The 16,479-nt window shown below is 50.2% G+C and overlaps 1 protein-coding gene across 1 annotated transcript; it reads left to right on the top strand.

The window, feature by feature from the left end:
* The first annotated feature begins 2,416 nt into the window (after nucleotides 1-2,416).
* LOC123410889 (tyrosine-protein kinase JAK2-like) lies at nucleotides 2,417-7,658 on the top strand. The gene is made up of 14 exons (XM_045103816.1): nucleotides 2,417-2,872; nucleotides 2,951-3,029; nucleotides 3,117-3,451; nucleotides 3,699-3,957; nucleotides 4,059-4,287; nucleotides 4,365-4,512; nucleotides 4,614-4,904; nucleotides 4,994-5,252; nucleotides 5,543-5,774; nucleotides 5,853-6,003; nucleotides 6,119-6,304; nucleotides 6,407-6,568; nucleotides 6,677-6,730; nucleotides 7,211-7,658. Exons 1-14 carry the CDS (start codon nucleotides 2,867-2,869, stop codon nucleotides 7,331-7,333), a joined length of 2,514 nt encoding a protein of 837 aa, XP_044959751.1. The 5' UTR covers nucleotides 2,417-2,866; the 3' UTR covers nucleotides 7,334-7,658.
* The last annotated feature ends 8,821 nt before the right edge of the window (nucleotides 7,659-16,479 follow it).

Genomic DNA, 16,479 nt, shown 5'->3' with positions numbered 1-16,479 from the left:
ATGTAAAATAGGTCACCACTTAATGCCCGAGAGCAAATTACATCAGTAGGGGACCATATACGGCCGGAGCAAAATTTGCATCACCAACTGATATTTTTTACATCTCCAACTACGCTCACAAACGATGTAAAATAGAGCACCCATAAGAGCTTCTTCAACACTGACGACAAAAAACATATGCGCGGTAAATTCCATGTTTAGCGCGCGGGAGAAAGCGGGCTGCCGCGCGTCAGATTTGGCGCGCAGCTTTTAGCGCACTATAAAATGCCGCGTCCGCCACACGGCTGCCCACACAGCCATGCGCATCTCCCTCGTGCTCTCGATTCTTCCTCTGCACTTTTCCTCTGTCGCTCCCTCTGCCGGCATGCTGCCGTTCATCGTCGGGCTACCGCGGCGTCCGCGAGCGCCCCTCTGGCACCTACTACGTCGAGATCCGATCCGGTGACGTCCACCTCGGCCTCGGCACGTTTGAGACCGCGCACGAAGCCACCCGTGCGTACGACGCGGCGGCGTGGCGACTAGGGCGGCCGCGCGCCCAGATGAACTTCCACGACGTTTCCACGCACGAGCAGGCGCAGAACCTCGCCCCTCCCCCTCGTCTGATCACGGAGCAAGAACGTGCAGAGCACCGTCAGCAACAGCAGCGCCTGCTCGTCGCCGAGGAGGACGAGCGGCGCATGACGGAGTGGCGCCGGCGCCACCCAGAGGACGTCAACGTCGAGGACGCGTACTGGACGGAGAAGAAGGCAAGACGTCGCGCGGAGCGGCAGGATTGGCGTGTGCGCAAGTTGCTCGCTGTATCGCAGTACGGGACCATCGAAGTCGGTTTACTGTCCATCTTCACATCCGAAGATGAACGTTGGGAGGACGCGTTACGCAGTACTTTAATCTATATTTATCTACGTGCTGAACTAGTTTTATTTATCTTTGTGTTGAACTAGTTTTATCTATATGTAATATTATCTATATTATCTATGTTTTATTATCTATATGTAAAATATATTATCTATATTATTAATCTATGTTTTCATATGCGTGTTTTGGGTGTTGGAGCGCCGCACGCGCGCTAAATTTACAGCAGCTGCTGAAGCGCCGCACACGCTCTAAATATACTGCGATCGCTGGAGCCGACGCTCGCCGGCGTCCTTAAAAAACCTAACTTTTTTTTAGAAAAGGAGGATTACCCCCGGCCTCTGCATCTGGAAGATGCATGCAGCCATTTTATTAATTATTCACAAAGACTTTACAATTAGTACATCAGTTTGTCCAAAGCCACCATCTTAGCAACAACTATCGCTACTCCTAATCACTTGATCAAGGGATGCCGATAGTCCGAACCTAATACCAATCAGACATCGCACCAAAACCTAACATCTAAAGCCGGAGGCCCCAACCGAGCCACATACTGGGTTTAGGGTACAAACCGGTCCGACGCACTCTCATGTGTCGTCGCCGCCATCTTTCACCAATCCGTCTTCAGAGAAGAAACTAACACACCGACTTGCTAGACCTCTCTGCCATCGACGTCACCATGACGCAAAAGAGCTTCCACCTCCTGCACGAGTCCATCTCCACGCATCAGACACCGAGTCTCCGCTGCGCCACGCTGCCGAGATCCACCGCCATCAATGAGTAAGATGAAGCACCGCTCCACCAAAAAAGCCGCCCACTGGTCCCTCAAGCATGTGTACACCTCCAAAAATGACGTCCCCAAGAGGAAAACGACACCTGCGCGCCGCCGTCATCCGATCTACTAATGTAGGGTTTCCCCCGAAGGTAGCGGATAGAGGTCTTGAGCTTCTCCACGGCGATGCCCCCAAGAAGGTGACGACATTGAAGAGTGCCGCCATCGCCTGACTTAGCAACAAGCCAAGAACAAGGATTTCTCCCGGATCCGCTCGACGAATATCCGTCTCACATCGTGCGCACAGGCGACCACCGATCTCCGCCACCGCAGAGCAAGCTAGCCACTCAGGCCAGATCAGATCTGACGAAAGGGCCAACTACGCCTGCAGCTGACCAACCAACCAAGTCCCTCCATGACGTCGCTGATCCGAGGAGACATCGTGGCCAGATGCAGCAGTTGCATTCGCCGCCGGGAGCGATCCACCGCCGCACAGAGTCTCAGATCTCGGGACACACATCCGCGCGCCTGGATGCCCCGCGCCACCCACGCGCGCGAGAAGGAGAGGCTCCTCCGCCACCGCCATCATCCGCCCGGGCTTAGCCCGGCGGTTTCCTCCAGCGGCGGCGAAGGGGAGGGGTGGGATGGGGAGAGACCGGCGGCTAGGGTTGGAGCCCCTCGGCCGCCCGCGCGGGGCGCAGCGGAGGGGAGGGGGAAACGCGTGAGATGGGATCTAAAAATGGGGAGAATTTCACTTCCCGACCAGAATTCTAAAAAAAAAGCTATATAAATTTTTTGGGCGTGGATCTAAGCGCTTCTGTTTCTAAGAAAACAACGGTGATGTATTTTGCATCGCCTATTTTACATGATCTGTTGGAGTTGGTGATTTTTGAAGATGCTCTAAGAAAACAACCAGACAATTTAACGATGTCTTTTACTACGATCGGTCGTATTGGAGAGCCTGTTAGGTGCAATACTTAATTCTAATCTGCAAGTCCGTTCGTGAAGAGCTAATCATAGTGTGGGGGGCGTGGTTGGTGAGAGCTAATCATACTGGTCCTCCTTGCTGCGGATGGCAAGATATTTTCGTCCTCAATAATTGACTAGTTGCAGCAGTACTCTGCCCACTTGAGCACCATTTTGATTTTTGGCCGACTTGTATTTTGCCTTCCACGTACTTTCCCCTCTCTCTCCCGCAGTCCCGCGTGGACTATTGTTGTGGTTGGTTGATTGCCGGCCGCCATGATGGTGAGATTAGCTGCGAAATCTTGCTGTTGTTGGTTGCTCCATGGGTTAATTTGTTTGTTCTTTCTATGGGGATCGCAGCGAAGGATGGTGATGAAGGTGGCGCTGGAGGACAGGAGCCAGCAGCGGAAGGCGCTCAAAGCAGTCTCCACTCTACATGGTACTGCCTCTCTGCCTCTACTACTCTTCCCTGATCCAGGTTTTTCTCTCCTCTCCAGTCTTGTTCCTGAATTCGTTTCACGTAAAGGTATCGACGCGATTGCCGCGGACTTGCGGTGCGGGACGATCACGGTCGTCGGCGTCGTCGACCCCGTCGACGTCGTGGCCAAGCTGCGAAGGTTGTTTGCCAACGCTCAGATCGTCTCCGTCGGGCCGGCCAAAGAGGAGAAGAAGGACGGCGACAAGAAGGACGGCGCCGACAAGAAGAAGCCCGTACCGGTCCCGCCGGTGTACTATCCCTTTCCCTACTATCCGCCCCCTCGTCCTCGGTACGAGTTTACAGTCGGGTTCTTGAACAGCATCACAGACAATTTCTCCGAGGCGCGCATCATTGTCCGTGGTCGGCATGGAATAGTCTACAAGGTACTATATGCTTTATCCCGGGAGTGTATAATCGCTCGCAATTTCATTACTACTATGGAGCTGATAACATGGAGTGCAGGACAACGGGGTAAGATCCAATTTCTGCAATCCATCTTTGTGATTAAAGTTGTCAACAAAGCCACCCATCCCATATGTTCTGCACCACGCATAGAGAAGTTTATAAAAGGTCGCAACAGCTCCTGAACACTTAGCAATGGTGATTTAATACATACTTATGTTTTAACAGGGAGTGCTGGACAATGGGCAGTACATTGCTGTGAAGAAGCTTCACCTCATGCCGGGGCTGGACGATGAGGAATTCAAAAACGAGTTTAATAATCTTATGAGGGTCCGACATCAAAATATCATACCGTTGGTTGGTTACTGCCATCACACAAAACAGGTGCTTGTTGAGCACAATGGAAAGCATGTTTCTGCTCGAGTAGAAGAAAGATATTTATGCTCCGAATACTTGGAGGGAGGAAGCCTTGACAAGCATCTTTCTAGTATGATTATGCTCTACTTACACTATCATTTTTGAATGCACAAAATTTAATGATCCCTAAACTTTACATCCTGGTAATACATATTTTGTTTACTTCTATAGATGAACCATGCGCACTTGCTTGGTACACATGTTACAAAATAATTAAAGGCATCTGTGATGGTTTACTTTGCCTTCACAAGGGATTCCAAGAGCCTATTTGGCATTTAGAATTAAAACCTACAAAAATTTTGCTGGATAAGGACATGATGCCCAAAATTGGAGGTTTTGGTTTCTCTAGACTCTTTGATTCAATAGAAACCTCCAGCACATCAGAAGTTAGGGGAACAAGGTACGCTGCCATGGGAAGTATAATCCAATTCTTCTATGAACCTTTTTGTGAAAATAAATTCTTTTTGTACTATGCAGTGTATATATGCCACCAGAATACATCAGTAAACGGCTAATCACATCAAGTAATGTATTCAGTCTGGGTGTCATAATCTTGCAAATTATGGCAGGAAAGGAGAGCTATACCAAATGTGTAGACATTCCACCCGAAGAGTTTACTGAGCGTGTATGAAAAAACCCTATACTATAAAATTAACAATTTTTTCAAATATTATGTTTTGCAATACATCTTGGCATGCATGCTAACGAAATGTTCCAATTCTGCAGGTATATGGATTCTGGGTAAATAGGATGCCGGGCACAGTATCGAAGCATACTTCCAATGAAGTTAAAACATGCATCGAAATAGCTCTAAAATGCGTGGAGTCCAATCGAGTGAACAGGCCTACTATAAATGAGATCATACAAAGGATGGATAAGATTGATATTGTTGAGTGCTCATCTTTAGGTGATCTATATAAGACAAGGGAGTTTGCATTCGAGTTCTTAGAACATATTACAAATGTTTTTTCTGAGAAGAACATAATTGGTCGTGGTGCATGTGGGGTTATTTACAAGGTATGGTATTGCTTCCTCTTCTGACTTTCATATGAACCCTACTGTTAAATACAAGAATGATGTGCCATAAAAACAGAGATTCTCAACAGGGAGTGTTGGACAATGGAGAAGAAATTGCTGTTAAGAAACTTCATCAAACGTTGTCTATTGATGATGGGCTATTTAAGAAAGAGGTTAATAATGTAATGAGGGCCGAACATAAAAATATTGTACGGTTAGTTGGCTACTGCCACCATATATCACCAATAATTGTTGAGCACGAAGGAAAACATGTTTCTGCTAGTGTGATAGAAAGAGTGATTTGTTTCGAATACATGCAACGAGGAAGCCTTGACGACCAACTTTCAGGTACGATTCTGCTCTAGTTGCACTAAATTATATTTGAATTTCTTACAACATAATCAACTACAGAAGGGCGGAAACACGGTCTATTTACTCACCCTTGGATCCATACATAGGATTCATGCTTCATCTAGGTGTTGAGTAGCGACTAACGAGACATGAGACATGTTATGGTTGAGGTAGATAATGCAACCTTTTTTTTGTAGCATCTAGGCGGCGGAAATCAGGCAGTGCAGTGGATTATGTCTTAGAGAAAACATACTTGCCAATACTAATTTACTAATTTCTTTATACAGCTGAATCCTGCAAACTTGATTGGGACAGATGTTACAAAATAATAAAAGGAATATGTGAGGGGTTACATTACCTTCATAATGCTGTCCCTCCCATTTACCATGGGGACTTAAAACCCGGAAATATTTTGCTGGATAAGGATATGGTGGCAAAGATCGGTGATTTTGGTTTGTCAAGAGTCTTTGATACAACGCAAACCTATATGACAACATCCGGAGTTATTAAAGGAACACCGTAAGTTAGTGATTCAGAAATATTTAATCAACTTCTTGTCTTGGACTTTTAAAAACTAATATATTTGATGTATTGCAGTGGATACATGTCACCAGAATACATCAATGAACATAAGATCAGTCTGAAGTCTGATGTATTTGCTCTCGGGGTCATAATCATAAAAATGATGACAGGAAAGGAGGACTACTCCAACTATGCACACACCCCTCGGGAAGAATTTATTGAGCATGTAAGGAAAATGATCCAGTATCACAGAAAACATTTTCTCACACATATTTTATTGTGCCTCACACCCACGTTGTTGGTGCACACTTCTTTTGGCATTATGTTTCAATTATATGTAGGTATGTAAAAAATGGCAAGTGAGGCTGCATGCAACAATGCGGTCCCATGTATTTGAAGAAGTGAGGACATGCATCGGAATAGCATTAAAATGTGTGGAGGATGACCGAACTCAAAGGCCTACGATGGCTCAGATTTTGAATGAATTAAGTAACATTGGTATTGTTAAGAGATCACCAGTAGATCGGGTATATCATTTTCTCCTGTGGATCAAACTCTTTTTCACCATGACTAGCCTTTTTGGGCATTATCTTTCAATTAACTAGGTATGCGAAAACTGGTGAATGAAGGTGCAGGAAACAATGTCTACCCAAGTATCCGAAGAAGTGAGGACATGCATCGAAATAGTGTTAAAATGTGTGGAGGATGACAGAACGCAAAGGCCTACAATAGCCCAGATTGTTAATGAACTAAGTAAGATTGGTATTGCTAAAGGTTCATCCATCAGCCAGGTACATATTCCCTTTTTCCTCATGACTGGCCTTATGTCTTTCATCATCCTACTTTAATTCATATGTTCCGTACCCAAACCGGAAATTCTAAACACGTTTCCTGCCCAGATTTCCCAGGCTACTTCTTCCAGCCCAGAGCAGACGACACAAGGAGGAGGCCATGTAAATTCCTTGCATTGAATGAGGGACATTTTATTGTCAAATATATTACAATTTTTGCTTTACTAAAGAGACCGCACATGGAAGTTCCACCCACTAAGAATTTATCCCGTGATTGTTTCCTATCCTAAAAGTCAGCTGCCGATCATATCATCGATGCTAGTAGGAGGTGTTAAATGCACACCGATTATTTTTCACATACTAAATACTAACAAACACAAGCAACTAAACCTTCATTCTGATGACTGTTGGAGAAAAAAAACACTTTGGCCTTATCATAGTCTCTTTTTCCGACCAAGACCAATTCATCTTGTCATAGACTTTTGAGTATCTGTTTTAAAATAACACCGTTCAATGTTTTTAGAATAAAGCTCGTGGGCTGTCGCATTAATTAGTAAACACATACCTAAGAAATAGATCCCTAAAAGTCAGCCTCCTTTTCTAAAAAAAAAACCTGATTTAAGAGTTCCATTCTGGATGTAGCAGGTAAACAAGCTGACTGCAACGCCACTAGAAGAAAAGTCGAGATCATGCCCTGGCCAAGCGTGCAAAGAACTGAAGCTAAAGAGGAAAGTAAAACTGAAGTTGAAGAGGAACGTAAAATGAAGATGAAGGGCGCTGTCGAAAATGAAGCTATAAACCCTGCGGGACAAGTCCAGAAGTGGTGACACCCCAGAAGCAGAGACAAATAAGGAGGGTCCCGCAAGTCAGCCAGACCTCACGCCCCCTCCAGGGGATACCCTGCCAATGGCAATAACTGGGTCATGTATCATGCCCTGGCCAAGCGTGCAGATCATTCTGGATTTGTGAGTGAGTACAGCTAGTAGTGCTGAGTATTTGTGGTGTTCGTCTCATCGGGTAGTAGTAGTAGGATTGTAACAGACTGCGTTGAGGACATTTCATTATCGTGCCATATGTATCGCCCAAACAATGGCTTTGTTCCTCTTAGTCGTGATGATTGTCATATTGTTCATGCGTCCTTAATACCGCTTATGGTATCGACGCATCGTAGCCGAACAAAGATTGCTTGCATCAACAGTTCAACACACGAATCCGTCGGCTTCAATTCATGTGCGCAAGATTGCTTGCATCAACAGTTCAACACACGAATCCGTCGGCTTCAATTAATGTGCGCAAGTCTTTGAATTTTGTAGATTCATGGTGTCGAGGTATTACAAGGAGAACATGCAAAACCACCGCTTGAAGTATATACCCAATGCCTTTCGTCTATGCACCTCCCAAAAGGCGACAGCGGAGATAATATTTTTTTTACTAGCGGTGTTGGTGATTCTCATGTTAGTTTCAGCGTATAGATGTTCTTTTTTCAAAGGTATACTATAAGAGAAAACGAATCGCCACATATGCAAAAACGTGCAATGACTATTGCAGGAAGGACCGAGAATGCAAAATAAAAACCTAAACTAGCAATCTAGTTTACAGGGGAACAATGTTTTTCTTTGGAGAACATTGTTAACTGTTGATCCCTTTGGATCTGGGGTAGAGGTTCCAGCTCTTTGCTTATTTCTTTCCTGTAATTTTTATCTATAATGAAGTGTGTGACGGCGCTGCTGGTCAGATTTTATGGACGACGATCCCCTGCCATACGGCAGGGTGCCGTTTGTTAGCTTACTCCGGTTCACCCTCGCAAGAACTCTTTCAGGCCACGAAGAAACGAGCTCGAGAGAAGGATTTGTGCAGCGTAAAACCTAGCCGCTTTTCTGTTTCTCTCACTTTATTTATACTCTGATTACACGGGATGCTAACAACCCTCCGAGCATCAGCTACAAACCCGGATCAAGCTACGGCCACTGCCATCCCAACGACTCTCTCCCGCGATCCTTCTTTCTCGCCACGACTCCCTGCTGCCGCGCCATCCCACGACGGAGTCCAGTGGTGATCTCCTACTCTCTAGGAACCTAAACTTGCGCGCCACGCTGTGAATAGGCTCACGAGATCGTGGTTTTATTTCTGACGAAGACTAGCCTAAAACAGCGACAGGGTTTATCTGACAATCACTTCCTAACCCCTGTGCTGTTTACTTAACTCCAACGACGCCGATTGCTGCTCGCAGTTCCTGAAACTTGACACGCCCGAGTGCCTTTGTCAGTATATCCGCAAGCTTTCCATTAGTGTCGATGAACTCGACCTCCACGCGCCCGTCTTCCACGCACTCCCTGATGAAATGACACCTTATGCGCGGTTGTGAAAAACGGGTTCTTGCAGAGGGAAATTGCGTACTTGTTGTCCACCTTCAGCTTGATCCTCTCGGTCTTCTTGTTCTGCAGTTCACCAAGAAGACACGCTAGCCAGATGCCCTGGCATGCCGCCGTCGTTGCGGCGATATACTCTGCCTCACATGAGGAGAGCGCAACCAGGGACCGCCAATTGATCAGGTTTGGTCCTAGGAAGAACAGAGCGCCAGTGGTGCTCTTGCGGGTGTCTATGTCACCTGTCAGGTCGCTGTCGCTGTACCCGTTTAGCTTTGTGCGTCCGTCTCCGTGTGTGTACCGGCAGCCGAAATGCAGTGTTCCGGCGACGTACCGGAGAATGTGCTTGACGGCGGCCAGATGCTTGGTAGTGGGAGCCTCCATGAAACGGCTCACGTAGCCCACCGAGTATGCGATGTCGGGGCGTGTGTGCACCAAGTACCGCAGACTGCCGACGATGCTACGGTACTCTGTTGCGTCAGTCGGCGCCGCGGTGCTCACCTTGCTGAGCTTAGACCGTGGCTGCATGGGCATTGGGCATGGTCTGCACCCTACCATGCCACTCTTGTCGAGGATCTTCATGGCGTTTGCAGCCTGGCTCAGCGTGATGTCGTCTATTTCCTGCTTTACCTCGATTCCAAGGTAGAAGCTGAGCAGCCCCAAATCGCTCATCCGAAAGAGCTTCTTCATCTCCTCCTTGAACCGTGTGATCTCCAGCTTGTCGTTGCCCGTGATGACGAGGTCGTCGACATATACGCCGACCAGCAGCCTCGCCGTCCCAGTGCCACGCCCGTAGATGACATGTTCTAAATCGCTTCTGCTGAAGCTGAGCGACAACAGACAACTGTCCAGCTTGGAGTACCACGCTCGTGGTGCCTCGCGTAGACCGTAGAGCGCCTTGTCCAGACGCAGCACCTTGCCTTCCTCTCCAGCGACGATGAAGCCAGGTGGCTGCACCACATATACTTCCTCCTGCAGGTCGCCGTTGAGGAAGGAGCTCTTAACGTCCATGTGGTGGACAAGCCATCCTTCTTGAGCTGCTAGAGCGAGGAGCAGACGGACGGATTCGAGGCGCGCCACAGGAGCAAACACCTCCTCGAAATCCACTCCGTGCCTCTGGACATAGCCCTTCACGACCAGCCTCGCCTTGTACTTCTGAACATCTCCGTTGGCGCCTCGTTTCAGCTTCTAGACCCACTTGAGTCCGATGGGCCAAAAACCTGCAGGTAGATCAGCGAGGCGCCAGGTTTTGTTGTCGATGATGAACGCCATCTCCTCGTCCATGGCGCGCCTCCAGTTCGCATCGTGTTCGGCTTCGGCGAACGAGAGCGGCTCGCCAATGACCCCGAGGTGGAGATCTTCTTCCTCGACCATCTCGTGGTCGAGATCGTCCTCGTGTACCATCACGTAGTCCTCATAGGACTTCGGTTGCACGATGCCATTGCGGGATCGCGTCGTCATGGAGTGGCGAGGTTGCGGCAGTGCCGGTGCTGCCTTTGGCGACGCCGCCTGCGGATCGGGCGAGGGAGATGGCGCAACCGCTGCAGGTGAAGGAGCTGGAGCAGCCGACGCAGGTTCAGGCATTGCTTGTTCCTGCGGCGAGGTGGAGCTCGGCTGTGCGCTGCCTGTCGCGGCAGGGCTTGCCGCGGGTCGTAATGCGTGCGTCATCGTATGCGTGTAGGAGTTGACGGTGAACGCGACCGTGTTGATCACCACTCCCTGCTCCGTCCAGTTCCAGCTCGCCTGCTCATCGAACACCACATCCCTGGTAACATGGACGCGCTGCCGCGCCGGATCATACACCCGGTATGCGGCCGAGCCTGGCTCCTACCCGAAGAACACCATGGGTGTGCTCCGACCATCCAGCTTGGCACCGATCATCCAGCTTGGCAGGGTGCGGCTTCACCGCCTTGACATGTGCGACACACCCAAAAACAAGCAGCTAACTTACGTATGGTTTGTGTCCATGCCATACCTCGTTCGGTGTCTTGCCGTCGACGCTCTTTGTTGGCGAGCGGTTCAGCAGGAACACCGCAGTGCTCACCACCTCGCCCCAGAACCTCGCAGGCACGCCCTTTGCCTTCATGATGCTTCGTGCCGTCGCGACGATGGTTTGGTTCCGTCGCTCCACCACCCCGTTTTGCTGCGGTGAGTACGGCGCAGTCAGCTGGCGCCCCACTCCCTCATCTGCGCAATAGGTGGCGAAGGTGATGGAGTTGACCTCGCCTCCGCGGTCCGTGCGGAGGAGGCGGAGCTTGCGGCCCGTCTAAACCTCCGTGTGCGCTTTGAACTGCTTGATCGCGTTTGCCGTCTCGTCCTTCGTCCGGAGCAGGGTGAGCCACATATAGCGGCTCTGATCATCGACGAGCAGCAGGAAGTAGTTCTTGCCGGCGGGCGATGCCGGTGTGATCGGCCCGCAGAGGTCTTCGTGCACAAGGTCGAGGAGCCCCTCGGCGCGATGCTTGGCGGCTCGCGGGAAGGGGGCTCGACGTTGCTTTCCCGCCAGGCAGCTATCGCACAGCTGCTCGACGTGCTCGATGGACGGCAGGCCGCACACCATGCCGCGGCTCGCTAGCCTGCGGAGTGCGTCGAAGTTCAGGTGTCCGTACCTGGCATGCCACCGCCATGCGTCCTCCTCGTGACGTGCGATGAGGCACACCGGCTGCGCAATCTCCAGTGTGACCACATACAACCGGTTCCGCGCCCGTGGTACTCGCGCCAGTAGGCGGCTCTGGCGATCCCGGAGGTGGAGGAGACTGTCGTTGACCAAGGCTGACGATGTTGCTGCGAAGGCGAGGTATGTAGTAGGCGTTGGTGAGTGCGCGATGTTCTCCGTTCTGGCACGAGAACAGGATCGTTCCTCGCCCCTTGATCTCGACCACGGAGCCATCGCCGAACTTCACCATGCCGGTGACGCCTGTGTACAGGTCGGCGAAGACAGACGCGCAACCAGTCATATGGTTGCTGGCGCCTGTGCCCAGGAACCAGGTGTCGTCGGGTTGTGCCTCCTTGGTGAGGAGGACGTGTTCCTCGACCAGCTCCACGCTGTTGGTGAGGCCGGTGGTCGCCGTGGTCGTGGCTTCAGCGCACGCCGCCTGCAGCGTATGTCCCTTGTCGTCAGGGACCGCTACAGACATCAGAAGCGCGGGCCCATCGTCGTCGTCGTGGAGTCTGCAGGCCCTAGCGAGATGCAGGGCCGGCTCATCCTCTTCCACCTTGGCCAGGTTGGCCTGCTGGCCCTTCCGTTCACGTCGTGGCTCCGGGCAGTCCCTAGAAATGTGGCCGGTGTACTTGTTGCAGTTATAGCATTTTACCTGTGACATGTCGCGCTTGCCGCCGGAGTCGCGCCGGTCGTTGTCGCGGCCCCGTCCCTGCGGTTTGCCCTTCTGCTTGCCCTTTCTGCCGTTCGAGCCAGAGCCCTGCCCTTGCTCGCGCCGCTTTCCTCGGGCCAGCCACTCCTGCTCTGTGAGTAGCAGCTGCCCGCCGATGTTGTCCGTTGCGGCGACTGAACACCGCTCGACAGATGACCGCAGGCGCCCGATTAGTTCCTCCACTGTCAGGTCATTCAAATCAAGAAGTGTCTCGATGGAGCACGCGATCTGAACGTACTGGCTGGGCACCTCCGTGAGGATTTTCTGAACCACCTTCACCTCGTCGACGGTGTCCCCGAGCGAGCGCAGGTTGTTGACGAGGGCGGTGATCCGCAGTCCAAACGCGTCGAGGTTTTCGCCCTCCTTGAAGGCGATCTGCTCGAACACCCTGCGAAGGCGTTGCGCGGTCGCCTCGCGGACGCGGCTCACCCCATGCGTATGAGCCTGACAGCTTCCCACGCCTTCTGCACGGTTTCCTTGACGGCGAGGACCGGAATCATCTTCGGTGGGACGGCCCGCAGCAACGCCGATAGCGCAGCCATATCTTCGCGGTCGCCGGGTCGCAGAGACAAATAAGGAGGGTCCCGCAAGTCAGCCAGACCTCACGCCCCCTCCAGGGGATACCCTGCCAATGGCAATAACTGGGTCATGTATCATGGCCTGGCCAAGCGTGCAGATCATTCTGGATTTGTGAGTGAGTACAGCTAGTAGTGCTGAGTATTTGTGGTGTTCGTCTCATCGGGTAGTAGTAGTAGGATTGTAACAGACTGCGTTGAGGACATTTCATTATCGTGCCATATGTATCGCCCAAACAATGGCTTTGTTCCTCTTAGTCGTGATGATTGTCATATTGTTCATGCGTCCTCAATACCGCTCATGGTATCGACGCATCGTAGCTGAACAAAGATTGCTTGCTTTTGTGCTCTTTGTGAAGGTTGTCAGCACTTTGCCAATCAAAGCCACAATGCCGAGACTGGGTCACACACCGGTCCGACGCACTCTCAGAGGCCACCATCTCCGTCTTCCATCGATCCATCTCTAGAGCAGACACTGACGCAGTGACTTTGTCAAGCCTGCCGTCGACGCAACCGCGACGCTGGACAAGGCCATCATCTTGCACATATCCATCCACACACGCCCATCGCTGAAACTCCACAGCGTCATGCCTTCGCAATCCGTCATCGGCCTTGCGGTAGATGAAACACCGATCCTCCTCTTGTCCCCTCCAGCCAGCACTTGCTCCAAAACGATGCACCCAGGAGGGAGTACGACATCGAAAGCGTCGTCATCGTCCAATCCGGTAGAGCCAGATCTATTGTTTCCCACGAAACATCCCGATCGAGTTGACGTGACCTGCAACAACGATGCCTCGAGAAGGAAACGACGTCAGAAATGACGCCATCATTCGCCAAGACAATAGTCAGGCATGGTTTTCACCGTAAGCCGCGTCATCCTGATATCGTGGTTGGCTGGAACCGTGAGGAGCTTCACCATGAAGATGTATGCCGCCGTCGATACTCTAACGGAGATCCTCCATCCCTTCACCGGACACTTCATCGCACTGCCAACCATCCACGTGAAGAACAACGACGGATCTAGGTGGGATCTAGATCCGCGGCCGCCACCATGGCTAGCACCACCTGCCATGGGGTCGTCGGTTGCGCGCCGCACGGCCAGGGAGCCACCCTGGCCGCGGTGTGAAGCTCCTATCTCGAGGTGCCCCAGCCGCCTTGAGTGGTTGCCGCCGCCTCCTCCTGCCTCAACGCCTTGGCACCGGGCGCCACCGCCACCGTGTGGCTGGAGGCGCTGGGATCTGATCCCCTGGTGCGCTGAGGGGGTCGGCAGTCTCCCACACACACACAGCTTCTGATATACAGAATCAATGGATTGTCTGTGTGTATGCTTACTTGCATGATTTGGATGCTTGGTTCGCTCCGCCCTTTGTGTCATCTAGTGAGAGGGAAAGCTAACTAGCTGTAGGGAGGGAGTAGTTGTTTGCCCAGTACCGAGCAATCAATTTCGAGCAGGACTAAACCGTTGTACCTCTCTTATGTAGTTCCGAGACGATAGGCCAACCAGAGGCCAGCAGTAAGCCTCAGCTTCCTCAACAGTCCTACACAATGTCATCCTCAGTCTTCACTACGAACCAAGCGTTAGTGTTTAGTTTGACCCATCCCTGATCAGGGCCGGGAGTGAAGGAACAAGTTACGTTGTCCATGGTCCGTGCCGACCACACCTTTTCCCCTGTTCTTCTGGTCCGAGCCAACAGAATTTCATCTTGCTACCTCGATACGAATTTGGCAGACTAAGATATGGAGGTTTTATATTGACCATGCTACACACAATCATCCCTCAGGTATCATCAGCGCCAGTCGCCAGAGTAGCAGGAGCAACCTAGCTAGAACGTTCTCACTCAACCTCAGGTACCATCAGCGCCAGAGTAGCAGTAGCAGGTACCATCAGTCAATCGGAACATATGTCACGAAAGGTCTCTTCCCTGGGCAATTCTCATGAGGCTCTCCTCTCTTCTCTAAGTGCTTTGCTTTTTGTGCACAAAATGACAGCATGAAATTCGCTTTCTTCCGAGCAACCGCATATATCATACAAATGTTGTAAGTCTCCAGTGTATGTTTCCACTTTTTATTTTTTTTGCGTGGACAAATTATTAGTGGTAACCCTCCAGGAAAAAAGTCATCAAAGGTACACTGGATGTCTTCGGCATCGAACAAGGTCCAGCTGGACTTTCACCTGGAGCTCACCAGGCCCACTGTCATTGCGGCTCGGCGCCAGCAACCGCTACCAAATCGGAAAGCAAACCACCGCAGGACCTCACACAACCATCCTTCACGCCACCGCTGCAGGGTCGCACACCGCAGCATGCCTTCCCGCAGACCCGCACATGAACCACACCGCACTGATCCAACGGATCCGCAAGGCATGAACTCGACGCAATATGTTGGCCGAAAACCCTTCTTGACAGGTCACTGGAAGTAAGCACGCTACTCAATCTAATTCTAAATCAAAAGTGAAGTTTGAATCTACCACATGTGTGGCTGCTTTGTGTATGAACAATAAATAAAACCCGCTTTTCAAAGAAATCTGGACTCGTTAGAAAAACCCAAGGCAAAACATTGACTTGTTAAAACAAGGTAACGGCCATCAAGCACTCTCTCTTTCTCTCTCTCTTTCACCCGTAGCTATCCAGGTTTCTTGTAACTACCGAATCCTACTCAATCTAGAGATCGGTTGTTTCTTCCTTGTAAGCCACGGCAAGGCTCCTCATATCAACGCTTCGCAATCTAACAAAAAGGTGTATGATGTGACCCCTGAAATTCCTTTAAAAATGAAACGTGTATCAGAAATAATGCAGGGGCCCCAAATCCACGAGTGCAAACTCATCACGAAGGCAAGCAGTGACTTGCTGAAGGAGCTCATGAGTGAATGCCGTGAGGATGATGTCGTCGGCGTATAGCAACAGGTATGCAGTGCCAGCTCCATGATGATACACAATAGTGAAGCATCGGAGCGGGTGGAGCAGAACCCAAGCGACTACAAAAAAGCGGCAATCCGCTTGTAACAGGCCCGGTATGCAGTGCCAGCTCCATGATGATACACGAATAGTGATGCATCGGAGCGAGTGGAGCAAAACAATTTGAAGAGTCCAAAAATAACCTAAATACAGGATAGTTGAGATTAAGGAAAGGTGTCATATTTTATGTTTATCTCTACAATGTAATCTCAATCAACAAGTATCACTCTTTCTCTCTCCCGTAGCTATCCAGGGTTCTTGTAACTACCGAATCCTACTCAATCTAGAGATCGGTTGTTTATTCCTTGTAAGCCACGACAAGGCTGTTTTGCCTCATATCAACGCTTCGCAATCTAACAAAAATAGCGTGACAACATGGGAGCAACGGAAATAACCAGCAAAACCATTTGAAGAGTTCAAAAATAACCTAAATATAGGATAGTTGAGATTAAGGAAATGTGTCATATTTTACGGTTATCTCTACAATGTAACCTCAATCAACAAGTATCACTCTCTCTCTCTCTCCCGGAGCTATCCAAGTATCTTGTAACTACCGAATCCTATTCAATCTAGAGATCGGTTGTTTCTTCCTTGTAAGCCACGGCAAGGCTGTTTTGCCTCATATCAACGCTTCGCAATCTAACA

This window comes from Hordeum vulgare, chromosome 7H, assembly GCF_904849725.1.
Source record: "Hordeum vulgare subsp. vulgare chromosome 7H, MorexV3_pseudomolecules_assembly, whole genome shotgun sequence".
Lineage (NCBI taxonomy): Eukaryota > Viridiplantae > Streptophyta > Magnoliopsida > Poales > Poaceae > Hordeum > Hordeum vulgare.
Note: the sequence above shows the minus strand (reverse complement) of the source record. Positions and strands in the feature narration are given on the sequence as shown.

Coding starts and splice junctions, on each gene's coding strand:
- LOC123410889 (XM_045103816.1), top strand. Junction 4,288..4,364: donor TCAGAAGTTAGGGGAACAAG/GTACGCTGCCAT, acceptor TGTACTATGCAG/TGTATATATGCCACCAGAAT. Junction 4,513..4,613: donor CCGAAGAGTTTACTGAGCGT/GTATGAAAAAAC, acceptor CCAATTCTGCAG/GTATATGGATTCTGGGTAAA.